The sequence below is a fragment of the Megascapheus bottae genome, chromosome 35 (assembly GCF_031878675.1).
Source record: "Megascapheus bottae isolate mThoBot1 chromosome 35, mThoBot2.hap1, whole genome shotgun sequence".
Lineage (NCBI taxonomy): Eukaryota > Metazoa > Chordata > Mammalia > Rodentia > Geomyidae > Megascapheus > Megascapheus bottae.
In genome coordinates this window covers 820325-837725 of record NC_143543.1, presented here as the reverse complement: position 1 = coordinate 837725, position 17401 = coordinate 820325, and the positions used below count along the sequence as shown (strand labels likewise).

The window sequence follows — 17401 nt, the reverse complement described above, 5'->3', positions numbered from 1 at the left end:
ACCCGATAACTGATTTCACCACCTGACTCTATTCCTATTCAAGTATTAGTAGCACCATTTCTTTTTCTTGTTATGCCGGTCTTGGGTCTTGAACTCAGGGCCTGGGCGCTGTCCCTGAGCTCCTTTCCCTCCAGGCTGGCGCTCTACCACTGGAGCCACAGCTCCACGTCTGGTTTTCTGGTGGTTCCCTGGAGATCAGAGTCTCCTGGACTTTCCTGCCCGGGCTGGCTTTGAACCTGTGATCCTCAGATCTCAGCCTCCTGAGGAGGTGGGGTGACAGGCGGGAGCCTGGATGGATGGGTGGGTGGGTGGATGGATGAATGGACGGACGGACAGATGGATGGATGGAGAGATAGATGGATGGACAGATGGATTGATAGATAAGCGGATGGATGGATGGATGGAGAGATAAGCAGATGGATGGACGACGGAGGGGTGGATGGGTGGGTGGGTGGGTGGGTGGATGGATGGAGAGATAGATGGATGGACAGATGGATTGATAGATAAGCAGATGGATGGACGGACAGACTGGTGGATGGGTGGGTGGATGGATGGATGGATGGATGAATGGACGGACAGACGGGTGGATGGATGGATGGATGGATAGATGGGTGAATGGGTGGACGGATGGACGGACAGACAGGTGGATGGATGGATGGATGGATGGACGGACGGTCGGGCGGACGGATGGATGGGTGGATGGGTGAGTGGGTGGATGGGTAGGTGGGTGGGTGGATGGGTAGGTGGGTGGGTGACAGGAGGGTGGATTCAGGTAGAGGTTGGTAAGGCCTTATTAGTGAAAGACCCGGCTTTCTTAGCTGCCTCCCTCCTGTGGCGAACGTGCAGGCAGGTGCACACACACGCATACACATGCACACACAAGGACAGAGGAAAGTCGACGAGGACAGGCCTGGGTGCTTGTCCACACCTATGAACACACACACACACACACACACACACACACACGTGCACACACACGCACCTCTCCTCTCCTGTGTCCTCCCATTTGGCTTCAGGGCCCTGGACGTTGCTCAGTGGCCTGGCCCCGGTCGACCCCGCTGCAGAAGTGACTCACGCCCCCGAGAGCTTCTGCACACACCTTGTCCCCGACCCAGGGTCAGGCTGTCCCTAACAGGGCCCAGGCTGGCCTCGGGCGCCCTTCCTCTGGCCCCGACCTCCCAACACACTGTGGCCTGGACTCGGGCTGGCCGGCCCCGCCCAGCGCAGGCCCCGGCGCCCCACCCTTTCCCTGACGTTCATTTCTTCCTTTCTTTTCTTCCTTTTTTTTTTTTTAACAGTCCTGGGTCTTGAACTCAGGGCCTGGGCGCTGTCCCTGAGTTTCTTTCGCTCCAGGCTGGCGCTCTACCCCTTGAACCACAGCTCCACGTCTGGTTTTCTGGTGGTTCACTGGAGATCAGAGTCTCCTGGACTTTCCTGCCCGGGCTGGCTTTGAACCAGGATCCTCAGATCTCAGCCTCCTGAGACAGGCGTGAGCCGCCAGCACCCAGCCCTACAGATTATTTCGCTCCTTGGGAATCACCGTGACAGTGCCACCTGGACTAGTCCACGTCTTCGGTGTCTCAGCCTGCGCAGACAGCTCTGAGAGGCGCCGCCAGGCTTCGAGCAGGTTCCGGAACAGAGCCTTGTTTAATCTGTAAGTCATCATCTGAAGGAAAGCAAACAGCTCATGCTTTGAACCTGCGGGTGGAGATCAGGCGGAGTCTGGATGGCTGTGTAGGGCGTTCACAGGAGTCAAAAAAACCAAACAACCAGGTAGCCTGCACCGGGCCCGAAAGAAAATACTATCATTATTTTGTTTGGTGTGTGTACTGCGTTTCTGCGTGCGTGTGTGTGTGTGTGTGTGTGTGTGTGTGTGTGTGTGTGTGTGTGTACTGGAAATCAGACAAGAATGTTTCCAAACCTCATTGCAATCAACAACTAGACCAGTCCAGACGGAAAAAACTAGATTCCCCAGACCCCATCTGTGCATGGCCACCGCTGCCTGCCTGCAGGGGTGCAGGGGTGAGGCTTTCTTTCCTCCTCTCCTGGTCTGTTTGGCCCTAAGCGATTCCCCCGCCCCCGCCCCCCCTGTTCCTGACCTCATCAGACTGTAACCTGGGCTAAAATCCCATCGCTATAGGAACGAACAAGCCAGCCCTCTCTATGTGTGTGTCTGTCCTGGGTCTTGAACTCAGGGCCTGGGCGCTGTCCCTGAGCTGCTTTCCCTCCAGGCTGGCGCTCTAGCGCTTGAACCACAGCTCCACGTCTGGTTTTCTGGAGATCAGACTCTGGTGGACTTTTCTGCCCAGGCTATTTAGTTGCTCAAGGCTTGTCCAGATAAGTCGGAGTCTGGTCCCGCAGGGCTCTCATCTTCCAGTGAACCAGCAAAACACCAGGAGGGGAGCCGTGGTGCAAAACACCAGGAGGGGAGCCGTGGTTCAAGTGGTAAAGCACCAGCCTCAAGCAACCAAAGCTCTGGGACAGCACCCAGAGTTCAAGCCCCAAGATTGGTGCATACACACACCCCAAAACATTCTAGGGTGTTTTTCCAAGTCGTCCATGGAAGCCTGGGTTGGATTGAACTCAGAGTCTGGCCGGAGGCCAGGGCAGTGGACAAAACGGGGGTCAGAGTGGGGGCCTGAGAGTCGCTTTGGCTTTGTTATTTTCTGGCTGAGGAGAAAATAAAGAGGACTTTTTCTCGCACTGACCGTTCCGTGAGAGTCCCCGGGGGCTCTGGCCAGCCACGGCTATGTCCAGAGAGCACAGGAAACGGAGCCTTCTCAAGCCTGGCTGCAAACCCAGGCTGGTGGCCCTTCTCGCATACAGATGGGTTCAGCTGTGACACGGCTGGGAAAGAGGAATCATGATGATGTTTGTAACCCAGTAGCTGATGCCTCCCGCCTGTCACCCCAGCTCCTCTGGAGGCTGAGATCTGAGGTTCCAGGTTCAAAGCCAGCCTGGGCAGGAAAGTCCGTGAGACTCTGATTTCCAATGAACCAGCTAAAAAAGCAAGAACTGTCTCCAGGGCTCACCTCCCAGGCAGGTTCTTCTTCCTCCTGCTGGTCCCCGAAACCCCTTCCTCCCCTCCCTCTCTCCTTCATTATTTTCTGTTCTGCCTGGACTGCGATCGTCCTGTTGGTGGTCTCTCGACTCCTGTGGGGATTTGACCCCACCCTGTCCAGGGATTAATGGAGATGGGGTCTCGTGTGAGCGGTTCCTGGGTCTTGAACTTGGGACCTGGACCCTATCCCCGAGCTATCCCCCTCTCCCCTGTTTAAATAGCGAATCCTGGCCCTCTGGCTTCATTTACCTTGTAAATCTAGTTATGTGTGTGGAGTCTGCTGAGGCCGAGGGCGCAGGCGGATTCATTCTCTCTTGCAAGTCCTGTGATCTTGCTGGGGGCTTGGTGTTAATTTGTGGTGGAAGGTGTGCGTGTGTGTGTGTGTGTGTGTGTGTGTGCGCACACGCAGGTAACAGCTCCAGGATGTGTTTATTTTCTTTAGGGGGAAGCTTTGTGTAACAGTTGCTGGAGTTTCTTGCCTCTGTGGGCGCTGAATCCTTCACACACACACACGCACACGCACACAGGCAAATGACTGCATCCACGTGGGAAGGAGGTGGTGCATTCATTCATTCATTCATTCGTTTGTTCATTCGTTCAGTGTGGGTCCTGCAAGGCAGCGCAGGCCCTAAGCTTCCTGGCTCCCGGCTGGCGCTCCAGGGTTTGTGCTGGGTGGTTCACGGGAGAAGGGAGTCTCAGGGCTGGCTGGGAACTGGGACCCTCCGATCCCGAGCGTGGTGGGGGGTCTCAGGGCCTCTGTGGGTGACTTGGGGGTGGAAGGAGTGCGGAAGTCCCTTTGGCACAGGCTCTGGGGGAGCTGACCAGGCCTTTCAGCCTGGCCCCCCTCCCTCCCTCCCTCCCTCCCTCTGCAGAGTTGTGGGGGGGGATGGCCACTGCTTGCATGCTGGCTGCCAAACCCACTCTGGAGGGGTGGGGTGGAGTGGGGAGGGGATAGGAGGATAGGGAGGAGTGGGGAGGGGATGGGGGATAGGGAGGAGTGGGGAGGGGATAGGGGGATAGGGAGGAGTGGGGAGGGGATAGGGGGATTGGGATGAGTGGGGAGGGGATGGGGGATAGGGAGGAGAGGGGAGGGGATAGGGGGATAGGAGGGGATAGGGAGATAGGGAGGGATGGGGAGGAGATAAGGAGATAGGGAGGGGATAGGGAGGGGATAGGGAGGAGTGGGAGGGGATGGAGGATAGGGATGGGTGGGGAAGAGATAGGGAGGAGAGGGGAGGGGCTAGGGAGGGGTGGGAAGGGGATAGGGGGATAGGGAGGAGTGGGGAAGAGATAGGGGGATAGGGAGGGGTGGGGAGGAGATAGGGGGATAAGGAGGGGATAGGGAGGATTGGGGAGGGGATGGGGGGATAAGGAGAGGATATGGAGGGGTGGGGAGGGGATAGGGAGATAGGGGGATAGGGAGGAGAGGGGAGGGGATGGGGGATAGGGAGGGGTGGGGAGGGGATAGGGGGATAGGGAGGAGAGGGGAGGGGATGGGGATAGGGAGGGGTGGGGAGGGGATAGGGGATAGGGAGGGGATAGGGAGGAGTGGGGAGGGAATGGGGGATAGGAAGGGGTGGGGAGGGGAGAGGGGGATAGGGAGGAGAGGGGAGGGGACAGGGGGATAGGGAGGGGTGGGGAGGGGATAAGGGGAGAGGGAGGGGATAGGGAGGAGTGGGGAGGGGATAGGGAGGAGAGGGGAGGGGACAGGGGGATAGGAAGGAGTGGGGAGGGGATGGGGGATAGGGAGGGGATAGGGAGGGGATAAGGAGGAGAGGGGAGGGACAGGGGGATAGGGAGCCTCTGCAAACCCGGGGTTCCCAGGGACCCCAGCCCTGGCCGTCCTCCTCCCCTCTCCCCCTCCCTCCTCTCCTCCGCTCCCTCCTCCCCTTCCTCCCTCCTCCTCCCCCTCCACTCCTCCTCCTCCCCCCTCCCCCCCCTCCTCCCCTCCCCTCCCACCCCCCCTCCCCACGGCCCCCGGAAGACCTGAGCGCAGATCCCGCCCCCCCCTCCCGCCCCGCACTGCGCACGCGCGGCCTCGGCTCCTTCCCGGCAGCCGAGCAGAGCCAGAGCAGTGCAGGGGCCGGAACCAGAGCCCTGCAGCCCGGGACGGAGGAGGGGGAGGAGGGGGCGGAAGGGGAGGAGGGGAGGGGGAGGAGGAGGAGGAGGAGGAGGAGGGGGAGGAGGAGGAGGGAAGAGGTAAGACGAGACCCTGTGTCCACCCCAACCCTGTGTCCACCCCAACCCCGTGTCCCACCCCAACCCTGTGTCCACCCCAACCCCAACCACCCGTGTCCACCCCAACCCCATGTCCACCCCAACCCGGTGTCCACCACAACCCCAACCCCGTGTCCACCCCAACCCCGTGTCCACCCCAACCCCGTGTCCACCCCAACCCGGTGTCCACCACAACCCCAAACCCCGTGTCCACCCCAACCCCCGTGTCCACCCCAACCCCAACCCCGTGTCCACCCCAACCCCGTGTCCACCCCCGACCCCATGTCCCACCCCAACCCCAACCCTGTGTCACCCCAACCCCCAAACCCGTGTCCACCACAACCCCGTGTCCACCCCAACCCTGTGTCCACTCCAACCCCAACCCCGACTCCACCCCGATCCCAACCCCAACCCTGACCCCGAGTCCACCCAGTGGTTAGACTTGGGGTGCCCCGGGCGTCACCCCAAGTCGGTGTCCTCTCCCAGGAGTGGTCCAGGTGGTGGACATCTGCACAGCCCCGGCCTGGGCGCTCAGGATTTACTGTTTGGGGCGCCCGCCCCCCCTTTCGCCTTCTCCTCCCCTCTCCCCCTTCTCCCCCGCTCTCCCCCTCTCCCCCCGTTCTCCCCCCATCTCCCCCCTTCTCCCCTCCCCTCCCCCGTACCCCCTCTCCCTGGCCCCCATTCTCTCCCCTCTCCCATCCCCACTTCCCCCCCCCGCACCCCGTCTTTCCTGACCCCCAAATGTCACTCCCCTTGCACCCTCACTTGCATTGGGGATTGTCTCACCCCGCTGTGGGGAGGGCACCCCCAGGATGCGGGTGGGGTGGGGGCCCCCTTGCTTTTAGGGAACGCTCACATCCGGAGGTCGGGCATTTTGGGGGGGCTCTTTCCCGGCTTTCTTGTGTTGAAGCTGGCGCTCCACCGTTTGAACCACGGCTCCACTTCTGCCTTGTTTTTGGTGATTCGGTGGAGATCAGAGTCTGTCAGGCTTTCCTACCCAGGCTGGCTTTGAACCGGGAACCTGGGATCTCAGCCTCCCGAGTGGCTTCACGGTGGCTGTGGGGTCGGGGAGAGGCCGGGCGGGCTCGGAGCTGGGCGGGGCGGAATGGCTGAGTCTTATCTTCCCTTCCCAGCTTCCTGCCTCCTCCAGCCATGGCTCATCTCCACCTGGTTCTGTTTTCCTTCCACTGCCAGGCACTCGGCGGAACAGCTGAGAGCCCCAGGCCGTGAGCTTGTCCTTGGACTTCCAGGAGAAAATGACCTCCGGGGAGGAGGGCAGGATTTAACCCGGTGGCGGTAAGGGCCGCGTCTTGGGTGGCGTTTATGGCTTCCAGCACCTGTTTCTAGAACACATTTTTTTTTTTATGTTCCAGTCCTGGGTCTTGAACTCAGGGCCCGAGCGCTGTCCTTGGGCGTTGCTCAAGATTGGTGCTCTACCACTGGAGCCACAGCACCACTTCCGTTTTCTAGAGGTTCACTGGAGATCAAGACGCTCCCATCCTTTTGCGTCCCGGGCTGGCTTTGAACCGCGATCCTCAGATCTCAGCCTCCTGAGGAGCTGGCGTGACAGGCGCCCGGCTTGTCTGCCGCGCGTGGAGGAAGGGTGTGCAGCCACTCAGAGGCGGAGATCTGAGGACCACAGGTTCAAAGCCAGCCCGGGCAGGAAAGTCCAGGAGACTCTGATCTCCAGTGAACCACCAGAAAACCAGACGTGGAGCTGTGGTTCAAGGGGGTAGAGCGCCAGCCTGGAGGGAAAGAAGCTCAGGGATGGCGCCCAGGCCCTGAGTTCAAGTCCCAGGACACACACACACACACACACACACACACACACACACACACACACTGGCAGAAAGCAAACAAATTCAATGTATTTATCTCACACATCTTGAGACATCCACGCTATGCTCAATCAAATGTGTGTGTCAATAAGAAAACATGAAATCCGTGTCTGTCAAGTGCCAGGATATGAGAATAGTGCAATCTTAACCCCCCCACACACACACTTCACTGAGTTACCAATGAGAAGAAGCATGCAAACTGCACATCGAATGGCAGGTGAATGCTCACCACTGTGGAAAGTACACGATGATCTTTCTACTGCCCCGCTCGCTCACTCTCCCCCCCCTCAAATCGCTATGCACATGTTTGTATCCCGTATTTATCCCACATTTTGTCTTCCCGGGCAAGGACTGTCATGTCTCTGTTTTTTTCTAGATGTACAGGTACTGCACAAAGATACACACACACACACACACACACACACACACAATAAGTCTATTTACAAATTACACACCGACTGCACCCAGTCTCCCCCCAAGAAAGTCTGAGATGGGGAGTGGGGAGGGAGGGGGAGGAGGGGGGAGGAGGGGGGGGATTTCAGTGGGGTTTGCATGGCTTCCAGGCCTGGGTGCACAGCTGCCTCATGAAAAGTGGAGAAATGGAGAAGCCATCGCGTGCTCAGGAAATCACCCACACTTCAGACAGGGCTGGGGGGGACAGAGAGAGAGGGAGAGAGAAAGAGGGAGGGAGAGAAAGAGGGAGGGAGGGGGGAAGAGAGGGAGAGAGGGAGAGGGAGAGGGAGGCGTCTGTTCTCTTGGATTTGGGGTGTGGGTGTCTTAATGGCGTCCATGTGAATTGCAGACTTTTAAGAGCGCCTTTGACTTGTAAGAAGTAACAGTGCCTCCCTACGCTGTGAGTGTGTGCGAGTGTGTGCGAGTGTGCCTGTGTCAGACCTGGGACTTGAACTCGGGGCCTGGGCGCTGTCCCTGAGCTTCTTTCCCTCCAGGCTGGCGCTCTACCCCTTGAACCACAGCTCCATGTCGGGTTTTCTGGTGGTTCCCTGGAGATCAGAGTCTCCTGGACTTTCCTGCCCAGGCTGGCTTTGAACCTCGATCCTCAGATCTCCGCCTCCTGAGGGGCTGGGGTGCCAGGGGGGAGCCATGAGCAGGGCTTAGCTAAGGTAAATAAAAGCGCCTCTGGTTCCGAGAGTGACCTAGTTGAGGCGAGACCGCAGGACCGTAGAGAGGGAGGGAAGGAAGGAGGGAGGGCGGGAGGGAGGGAGGGGGCGCCCTCGAGCCCCACCGGGGTGAGACCCGCGTCCAGATGGACACACAGCCTGGCCTGGCCAAGCTCCCCCATTCCAACGGGGCCCAGGCCAGATGGCGACCCCGCAGGGCAGCACAAGCCTGGCCCCCGGCCCGCGCTCGGGCCTGCAGCCAGGGCCGGCCCGGCCCCCACCCTCCCGGGCCCCCCAGAAACCCCTGGACTCGATATTGGCCCTCAGGTGTTGGTCATCTCAGAGTTTGGTTTGATTGTTGTCAGTCCTGGGTCTTGAACTCAGGGCCCTGGGCGCCGTCTCTGAGCCTCTTTTGCTCAAGGCGGGAGCTCTACCCCTTGAACCACAGCTCCACGTCTGGTTTTCTGGTGGTTCACTGGAGATCAGAGTCTCCTGGACTTTCCTGCCCAGGCTGGCTTTGAACCTCCATCCTCAGATCTCAGCCTCCTGAGGAGCTGGGGTGACATGCTGTGTAGACAGTGAACGGGGACGAGTGTGCAGGGTGTGTGTGTGTGTGTGTGTGTGTGTGAGTGTGACTTCACTGAGGCCCATGTGGGAGCCAGCCTGGACCGCACAGCCAGAGGCCGGGTTGGGGTTTTGTGGGGGGGGGGGAGGGGAGGACAAGGCTGGGTGTGTTGGGGTTCAGAGCCCAGGCCTGAGGTCCTGGTGAGGGCTGGGTCCCCCCCAACCTCCCCAGGGCTTGCCGGGGGCGTGAGTCCTTTCTCCTGATCTCAGCACTCCTCCCCCCCCCTCCCCTCCCTCCCATCCTCCCCAGGTCTTGGGGACCACGACCCTCTCTCCCACAGACCCTGGGATTCTGGGCCTGAGAGCCACTGGGCCCAGTCCTCCAAGCTCTTCTCTCCATCTCACCAGCAAAAAAAACCAAGGCGTCGCCCACCGCCGTGGCTCAAGTGGTAGAGCACCAAGCCTTGAGTGAAAAAAAAAAAAGCTAAGGGACAGGACCCAGGCTCTGAGTTGAAACCCCAGGACCCCAGCGTGCGCACACACACACACACACACACACCCACACCCAGCCAGGGGCACACATGTCATGAACCCAGGATGGCAGTTCACTGGTCACAGAGGCGCTTACAAGATCGAACCTCGCCCTTCTCCTTCTCGGCATAGGAATGTCCCGCGCGTGTGTGCACATACACCTGTGCTTCTGTATTTCCAGCTTCCCTCTGCTCCCTCGCTGGTGATGACTAACATATTGTCCTGTCATCTTTAAGGGTCTAAAGTCCACGGCTGGAATCCGGGGAGATGCTTAATGACCCGTGAGTCACAGCCAGGGGGCCCAGGGTGGCGGGGGAGGGGGAGGGCGTCCCCCTGTTTTATAGCCTTGGATAAAGGGCATAGAACCAGTAAGACGAGTGCTGAGAGCCCCTGCCCCAGCCCCCTTCCTAAATGAGACTCCTCAGGATTCCCAGAGGAGCTCAGACCTGCTCCCTCCTTGTCACCCGGGAAGCAGTGACTTCAGCCAGGCCCCCCGCCCCCTCCCTCCCGTTGGAATACTACCAGCCCCTGAAAAAGGCACGGCGTGAGCAAGCCCACCACGTCCGGCAGAGAAGCCCGTGGGTCAGGAGTTCGAGTCCTGGGGTGGAGGAAACCCTGTCTCCCTGCACAGGCATTTGGGTTCTTATGAGTGATTTATTGAAGGTTGTGAAATCGTAAATTACACAGTCCGGGGAGGCTTTGAAGTTTTATGTCTCCGTCCCCCCCGGGGGGCATCGCCAGCTCTGTCTCCCCCTCCCCCCAAATCCAGCTCAGGAGTTGTCTGACCGAGCACTGGTGCTGAGAGTCTTCCCACAGACGCCTGCCCGTCTCCTCCCCCCCCCCCCCACCCAGCCACGGGGAAATGGCTCTTGAGAATCCGCCTTTTATGAAACCTGGAAGCGATCTGTGAAGTTTAACCCCGCCAGGGTGAGCCTTCACCATCTAAGCTTGGCATTTTGGTCGGTGGTGGGGCTTGAACTCGGGGCCTGGGCGTTGGTGTCTGAGCTTCTTTTCGCATCAGGGCGGCGCTCTTACCACTTGAGCCATTGCACCATGTCCACTTTTTTTCCCCCCCTTTCTTTTTGCTGGTTCATGGGAGATGAGAGTCTCAGGGATTTCTCCTATCCCGGGCTGGCTTTGAACCGCGATCCTTCGGTCTCAGCTGTGCTGGGTTCTTGCAGCGTGTGCGTGCGTGTGCGTGTGCGTGTGTGTGTGTGTGTGTGTAGAATCGCCCTGATTTATCCAAGCTGGTGGGAACTGTTGTTTTCATTGGGGGGGGGCACGTGGGTGTGTCTGGCTGCAAACACACCTGCCACGGCAGCTGCGTGTAAATCCCCGCCCCTGCTTTGTGGTTCTTTTCCTCTTCCTCCTCCTTTTGACTTTTCTTCCTCCGCCTCCCCAGGCTTTTTCAAACAAATCCTCTTGACCCCGGCCCACGCCAAGTGGCGTGAAATTGGCCAGTGAGGAGGGAAAACAAAAATCACACCTTGATACCTATTGCTGTATTCCAAGAAGAAAATATCTATAACTGTATTGCTGCCTTGTTTCCCCTCCCCCCTCGCTTCTGAGTTCTGTGGGTTCGACTCCCCTGCCTGGCTTCTAGAGTGCCGTGGCTGAGACCTGCCCTCCCCACTTCAAGGAAGAAGAGCCAGCCTGGGTTCACGCCCGCCCCACACGCGCGAGGTGGCAAGGTCAGGTGGTTCTCGCCTGGCATCTGAGGTGGAAGAATGCACGGCGGCCCATCTCGGCTTCCACCGGCCTAGAGCGGCTGGGTGTGTGTTCCGGGCCCCCCGTGCGGTGAGTGTGCAAGGCCTGGGAAAGCCCCGGTTGAGAGAGAGAGAGAGAGAGAGAGAGAGAGAGAGAGAGCCAGAGGACACATTGTCACGGTGGAGGTTGGTGTTTTCTGGTTGTTTGATTGGGTGTCATTGCCATTTTCTTTTTTGCTCACGGCTTGGCGCTCTACCACTTGAGCCACAGCTCCACTCTGGGCTTCCTTTTTGCTGGTTCATTAGACAGAAGCGTCTCATGGGCTTTCCTGTCCCGGCTGGGCTCAGCTTTGAACCACGATCCTCCTATCTGTCTCAGCTTCTTCAGTAGCTGGGGTGATACGGGGCCAGGTGGTCGTTTTAAAAGACTATTTTTCCACATCATTCCAAGTGGTTTCTGAATGTTGGGGGGTTACTCTGGGCTCAGGGTTTGCGGGGGGGGGTCAGGCACACACACACACACGTGCAGAGGGCTCGTTCGCCTGTCCCTCAGCTGGTGGGTGTGAGCGGCCTCACGGCATCGTGCAGTCTCCATTGCCCTTTGGAGAGCACGGAGCTGGGGCAGGTGAAGTTTATTATCCTGGGATTTCGGTCCACAGACCTTGGACCTGCCAGGTTTCTGTGGGGCAGTTTCAGCCTCGGGGCCAGTGGAGTCAGGCTTATTTGTGTCTTCCCGGAGGGGAAAGACTTAAGAAAAGAAAAAGAAAGAAAACTCCTTCTCCTCCTCCTCCTCCTCCTCCTCCCCTTCTTCTTCTTCTTCTTCTTCTTCTTCTTCTTCTTCTTCTTCTTCTTCTTCTTCTTCTTCTTCTCCTCCTCCTCCTCTTCCTCCTCCTCCTCCTCCTCCTCTCCTCCTCCTCCTCCTCTTCTTCTTCTTCTTCCTCCTCCTCCTCCTCCTCCTCCTCCTCCTCCTCCTCCTCCTCCTCTTCTTCTTCTTCTTCTTCTTCTTCCTCCTCCTCCTCCTCCTCCTCCTCCTTCCTTGCTTCCTTGCTTCCTTCTTTCTTTTTTAAAGAGCCAGGGTTTCCGAAAGGTCCAGATTCTGTTGTTGTTGTTGTTGTTTGTTGTTGTTGTTGCTAGGCCTCCGGGCTGTGCGTTTTGGATTGTGTGTCTGTCCCCATGCTTCTTCTTGGTTCCTGTGTTATCTAGTTGCCGCGCTGGGACTGGATGTTTTCTTCCTCCTCCGTGACACATGCAAACCGTGTGCAAGCCTACTGGGAAGCACACCGGGCCCCTCCTGGCTCTGCCCCCCTCTCCACCCCTCCTCCCCCAGACCCGGATCAAAAGCAGGCCGCCATGGAGGGAGTGGGACCAGGTGGAAGGTTGAAGGTGTCGGGTCAGGACTTGTTTGGAGTATGTACCAGGACTGGAACTCGGGGGAGCCCCGGGCCTCTTGGCGCTCTACCATTTGAGCCACAGCTCCACTTCTGCTTTTTGCTGGATCATTGGAGAGTCTCATTGGACTTTCCTGCCCGGGGTTGGCTTTGAACCTGGATCCTCAGATGTCAGCTTCCTGAGTAGCACTGACAGACTCGGTCTGTTTGCTCGGGGTCCAGGCAGAGACGGGGGCCCGGGGAGGACATTGAAGCTGTCATCTGGGGGACGTGTGCGCACAGCCAGAGCTGGAGAGAGTCTGCCTGCAAGACGCAGGCCTGTCCCCGCAGCCCGAGCAGCACAGATCTTTCCAGAATCCCGCTGGGCCCGGGAGATTGTGTCTCTGGCACTTGGCAGCGGCCCCGGGGAACAGAGCGCACGTCCCGGCCACTGAGCCGAGAAGGGCTCTGCTTTGTGGTGAGGCCGGGGCCGCGTGTCTGGATTGTTCAGAGAGAGGGAGAAACGATCCACCCTGCAGCCCAGGGCGCTTCCCACGGTCCCCCAGCGTCCACGTGTGGACGCCCCTGCGCTGCACCTTCCCTGGCTTCTAAACCACAAAAGCTATCATCGCACCTGGCGGGCTATGGACGGGATGGCCTTCGTACCCACTGAGGCACAGCTGTCAGACCCGGGCAGAGAGGAAGATCCAGGTCTTAGGTCCTGGGAGAAAGAAAAAAACCCACATTATTTTTAAAAAGCCCCAGCCCTTATCTGGACAAATGGTATTTGTGAAAGCAAAAGATGCGGTGGGGGATGTGGTTGAAGTGTTGAACACCCGGGAAGGGCTGAGTTCTGAAACCCAGCACCTGGGGAAGAATGGCAGCAGGAGGGACACCGGGCTGAGAGGAGGGAGATCTGGCTTTGCAGATGGCATTTACCACAGCCACCCCGGGCGGCTGACCAGAAACACAGGAGTCCCCCTCTGCCGGTGGGTGGCTGGGTGTCTGCAATGAGCCCTCTGTGCCCGTTGGCACAGAGGTAAACTAGACGGCCAGCCAGCTGTGGAGCCAGAAGCCATTGTTTCATTTTGTGCCCCTGTGCTGGCAGGCGCTTTACCCTGTGATCCAGGCCTCCAGTCCAGACACTCCTTCACCCCGAGGGGTCCCTGGGAGATTCGGGGTGCAGTGTGGGGAGGGGCGGGGCGGGTGGGGCCGTGGGTGTCTGGGGAGGAGAGACACAGCTGGTGTCACTGCTTCCTTCCCAGAAGGCTCTGGGTGGCTCCGGGAAGGGGCCCCGTGACTCACGGAATAACTTGTCCCTCCCTCTGACTCAGCTCTGGAATCTTCTGTGCAAGTCGGATGCACTTTCACCCTGACTTCTGTTTTTAGAACAGAAGCTGGGAAAAAACACAGCCTCCCCACCCCCACCCCGGGCCTGGACTTCAGCAAAGGACCTCGGAGCCCCCACCCCAACACGCCACCCTGCTTTTCACACGAGACCAGGCGTGAGGCCAGCCACTCCTTGGGGATAAATGTTATAGATGGTCCTGGGTCTTGAACTCAGGGCCTCTTTTGCTCAAGGCTGGCGCTCTACCACTTGAACCACGGCGCCGTTTTTGTGGCTTTCTTGGAGATGGCTTTGAACCTGCGATCCCGGATCTCAGCCCGGTTGAGTTCCTCGATTCCACGCGGTTGGCAAAACCCTGTGGAGTGGGCTGAGTTGACTGAGATGATTCTGTGGCCAGCGCTGGAGCTGGAGGGGCGGGGGGGGGGGGTGTTGTTTTCATTCCTGTCCTCCTCTGTGTCCTGCTGGCTTTTCCCAGGCTGCCAGCCCTCTGTGTTGAGTGTAAACATGGGCTCAGGTTTTCTAGCCCAGCCTCTCAAGTTCAGCTTAGAGGTGACTTGATTCCTTCTCCTGGGATTTCGTTGTCAAAGTACTCCGTGGAAGCCTGGCAGAGTGGCCTGTCATCCCGGGAGGCTGAGATCTAAGGATCGCAGGTTCAAAGCCAGCCCCCGGGCAAGAAAGCCCTTGAGACTTTGATTTCCAAGAAAACCACAAGTGGAGCTGGGGTTCAAATGGTAGAGCACCAGCCTTGAGCATAAAAGGCTCAGGGACAGCGCCCAGGCTCTGAGTTCAAGCCCCAGGACTGAATCAAAGGGGAAAAAAAAAAAACCCAAAAAACAGTATTTAGGAAAGAGTAGTTTTTATCTTGGCACAAAGGACCAGGCCTGGTGCTATCTGTTAGTTTTGATTTTCTGGTGGTTCCCTGGAGATCAGAGTCTCCTGACTTTCCTGCCCGGGCTGGCTTTGAACCTGTGACCCTCAGATCTCAGCCTCCTGAGGAGCTGGAAGGACAGGCGTGAGATGCCGGTGCCTGGCAGGAGCCAAGGGTTGAGCTGAAATCCTCGTGGGGGGATGGGTTTGTGCTCGGGAGAAGTGGAAGCGGCTTTCTGGTACCCGTGGCTTCAAGGCTTCATTTTATAGCCACTTACGAAAGCCTGGTGTTGATTTACTGACTCTCTGAGGCCCAAGGAGCTGGAATGGGGACCTGGGGGAGACGGCCTGGGGCGTGTGCAGGCCGGAGTCCTTGGCTCCTGGTTATGGAGACACATCAGGTGATGCAGGTTAAATATTAAATCTGACCCCTCACCCGTGGTCGGGATCTTCGTGTCCGACCCCTGGCTTTTTTTTTTATGGTTTGCTATTTTTAGGCCCCATTAAGCATGAGATGTGAATTCAGCAGAGTTTCCATCTCGTAAAAGGTGGTTCCAGAACGTGTTTTTCTGTCTCTCCACCCACCAGGAAGAGAGAGAGAGAGAGAGAGTGTGTGTGTGTGTGTGTGTGTGGGAGGGGTGCCTCTGTTGGCTAAATACTTGAACAGTAAAGCTTTAATGTAGGGCATTTCCTCGCAATAAGAATAGACAGCAAAATGAAGACATCTTCTAAGCCGGGCTGTGATAGGAGGATCGCGGTTCAAAGCCAGCCTGGGCAGGAAGTCTGGGAGACTCTGATCTCCAAGGAACCAGCAAAGAGCAGAAGTGGCGCCAAGGCTCAAAGTGGCAGAGCACCAGCCTTGAGCTGAAGAGCTCAGGGACAGCGCCCTGGTCCTGAGTTCAAGTCCCAGGACTGGCAAAAAAAAAAAAAAAAGAAAACAAAAACTAAGCTATGGTATGCAACTCTCCCAAGTTAAACCTCGGAGCTTTTCAAGTGAACTTCTCCCAATCTCAGTGTATGCTGCTTTCTGTGCAAGACCTGAACAAAGTGCACCCGCCATAAAGTCAGTGCCGGCTTTGGGGGGGGGGGTCCCGTCTTCTGAGGCTCCAGGTCCAGCATCTCTGCACTTCCAGGAAGACCTAAACCTCTTAGAAGAGCACTTCCAAAACCTCGGGCCGACTTTGTCTTGCTGGGTTCTGTTCGGAGTCTGGGGTCCCTAAGGCCAGCTCTCCCCCCCTTCCTCTTCCTCCTCACTGGCTTTTAGAACCTGCACTCTGTGGCGTCTGGCAGGGAAGGGTCACCCCAGCTGAGCTGGGCTGGGGTTCGGGCCTGGTGGATCTGAGACCTTGTTTGTGCTTCCCATCCTTTTAAGAAAACACAGGAGAGATAAGAAGCATGAAAGCACATTTCCCCTGCGCGCGTGTGTGTGCGTGTGTGTGTCCCCATCCTGGGTCTTGAACTCAGGGCCTGGGCGCTGTCCCTGAGCTTCTTTCACTCATGGCTGGCGCTCTACCCCTTGAACCACAGCTCCACGTCTGGTTTTTTCTGAGTAGCTGATGGGAGATGAGCGTCTCGGGGACTTTCTTGCCTTGGCGGGCTTTGAACCCCCATCCCCACGAGGGATGGACCTGCCTTTCATTCGCGTGCTGTTTGGCTGCAGGGCGCTCGGAGCCGGCGGACATGAACGCTCACCTGCCCGGCCAGCCCGGCGGACTCGGGATGTACGCGCCCCAGATCAAGTGAGTGGGGGGTTCTCGGAGGGCAGGGCGGCGGGGGTCTCGTTCATCCATTCATCAGGGTGGTGGTCGTTGAGACAAGGCCTCTCCCTATATAGGCCAGGCTGGAATTGAACTTGTATGTGCTTCTCTTGCCTCTGCTTCTGGAATGGTTGGGTTTATAGCTGTCTGATGTGGGGGGGGGGGCGGGGAGAGGCGCATCCTGGGTCTTGAACTCAGGGCCTGGACGCTGTCCCCGAGCTCTTCAGCTCCAGGCTGGCGCTCTACCACTTGAGCCACAGCTCCACGTCTGGTTTTCTGGTGGTCCACTATGGATAAGAATCTCACAGATCTTCCTGCCTGGACTGGCACGGAACCGCCGTCCTCCGATCTCAGCCCCTCTGAGGAGCTGGCTTGACGGGTGGAGTCACCAGTACCCGGCCCGTCTCCACTTCTTGTGTTGCTTATTTTTCTTCTGAATTGGCAGTGTGTGTGTGGGGGGGGAGTTGGTGGTCCCTCAATACTCACTGAATACATCAGGAAAATGGAAATAAACTCATGCCTGCCTCACGTAACAATACGAGAGAGAGATGCAATGCAGGAAGCTAAGATCTGAGGATCGTGGTTCGAGACCAGCCGGGTTGGAAAGTCTGTGAGACTCTTACCTCTAATGAACCACCAAAAAAAAAAAAGAAAGAAAAAGAAAAAAGGCTCAGGGAGTTGGTGGCCTGGTGTTTGAGAGGGGGCTTTGTTTTCGGGGGGCTCCCCTTCCAACCCCAGCTCTCCTCAACCTGGAAATGATCTACGTGTTCACTGCTTGGGCTGTCACCGCCAGTGCACGCCCCGGGCTGTCCTCTCCCGCGGTGACTGTGGCACGCTGACATTTTTATTGCACGGGCTGTGACTTGTCGTGACTCACCGTGGACTTTCGCCCCAGACGATCACTTTATTTTTCCTTTCTATTTTTCCCCCCTCTTTTAATGACAGTGGCTACGGGCCGTCACCGTCCTTCTCCCACATGGACCGAGATCACAGTTCAAAGTCAAGCGCAAAGGCTCTTTATGGTACG

The 17401-nt window shown here is 58.0% G+C and overlaps 1 protein-coding gene across 1 annotated transcript in view; it reads left to right on the top strand.

The window, feature by feature from the left end:
• Nucleotides 1-6412: 6412 nt before the first annotated feature.
• Nucleotides 6413-17401, top strand: part of Eps8 (EGFR pathway substrate 8, signaling adaptor) — a 30421-nt gene continuing 19432 nt past the window's right edge. The window contains 3 exon segments of the mRNA XM_090324449.1: nucleotides 6413-6574; nucleotides 16278-16356; nucleotides 17320-17396. Coding sequence (XP_090180575.1) covers nucleotides 16298-16356; nucleotides 17320-17396 — 136 coding nt within the window. The 5' untranslated portion in view covers nucleotides 6413-6574; nucleotides 16278-16297.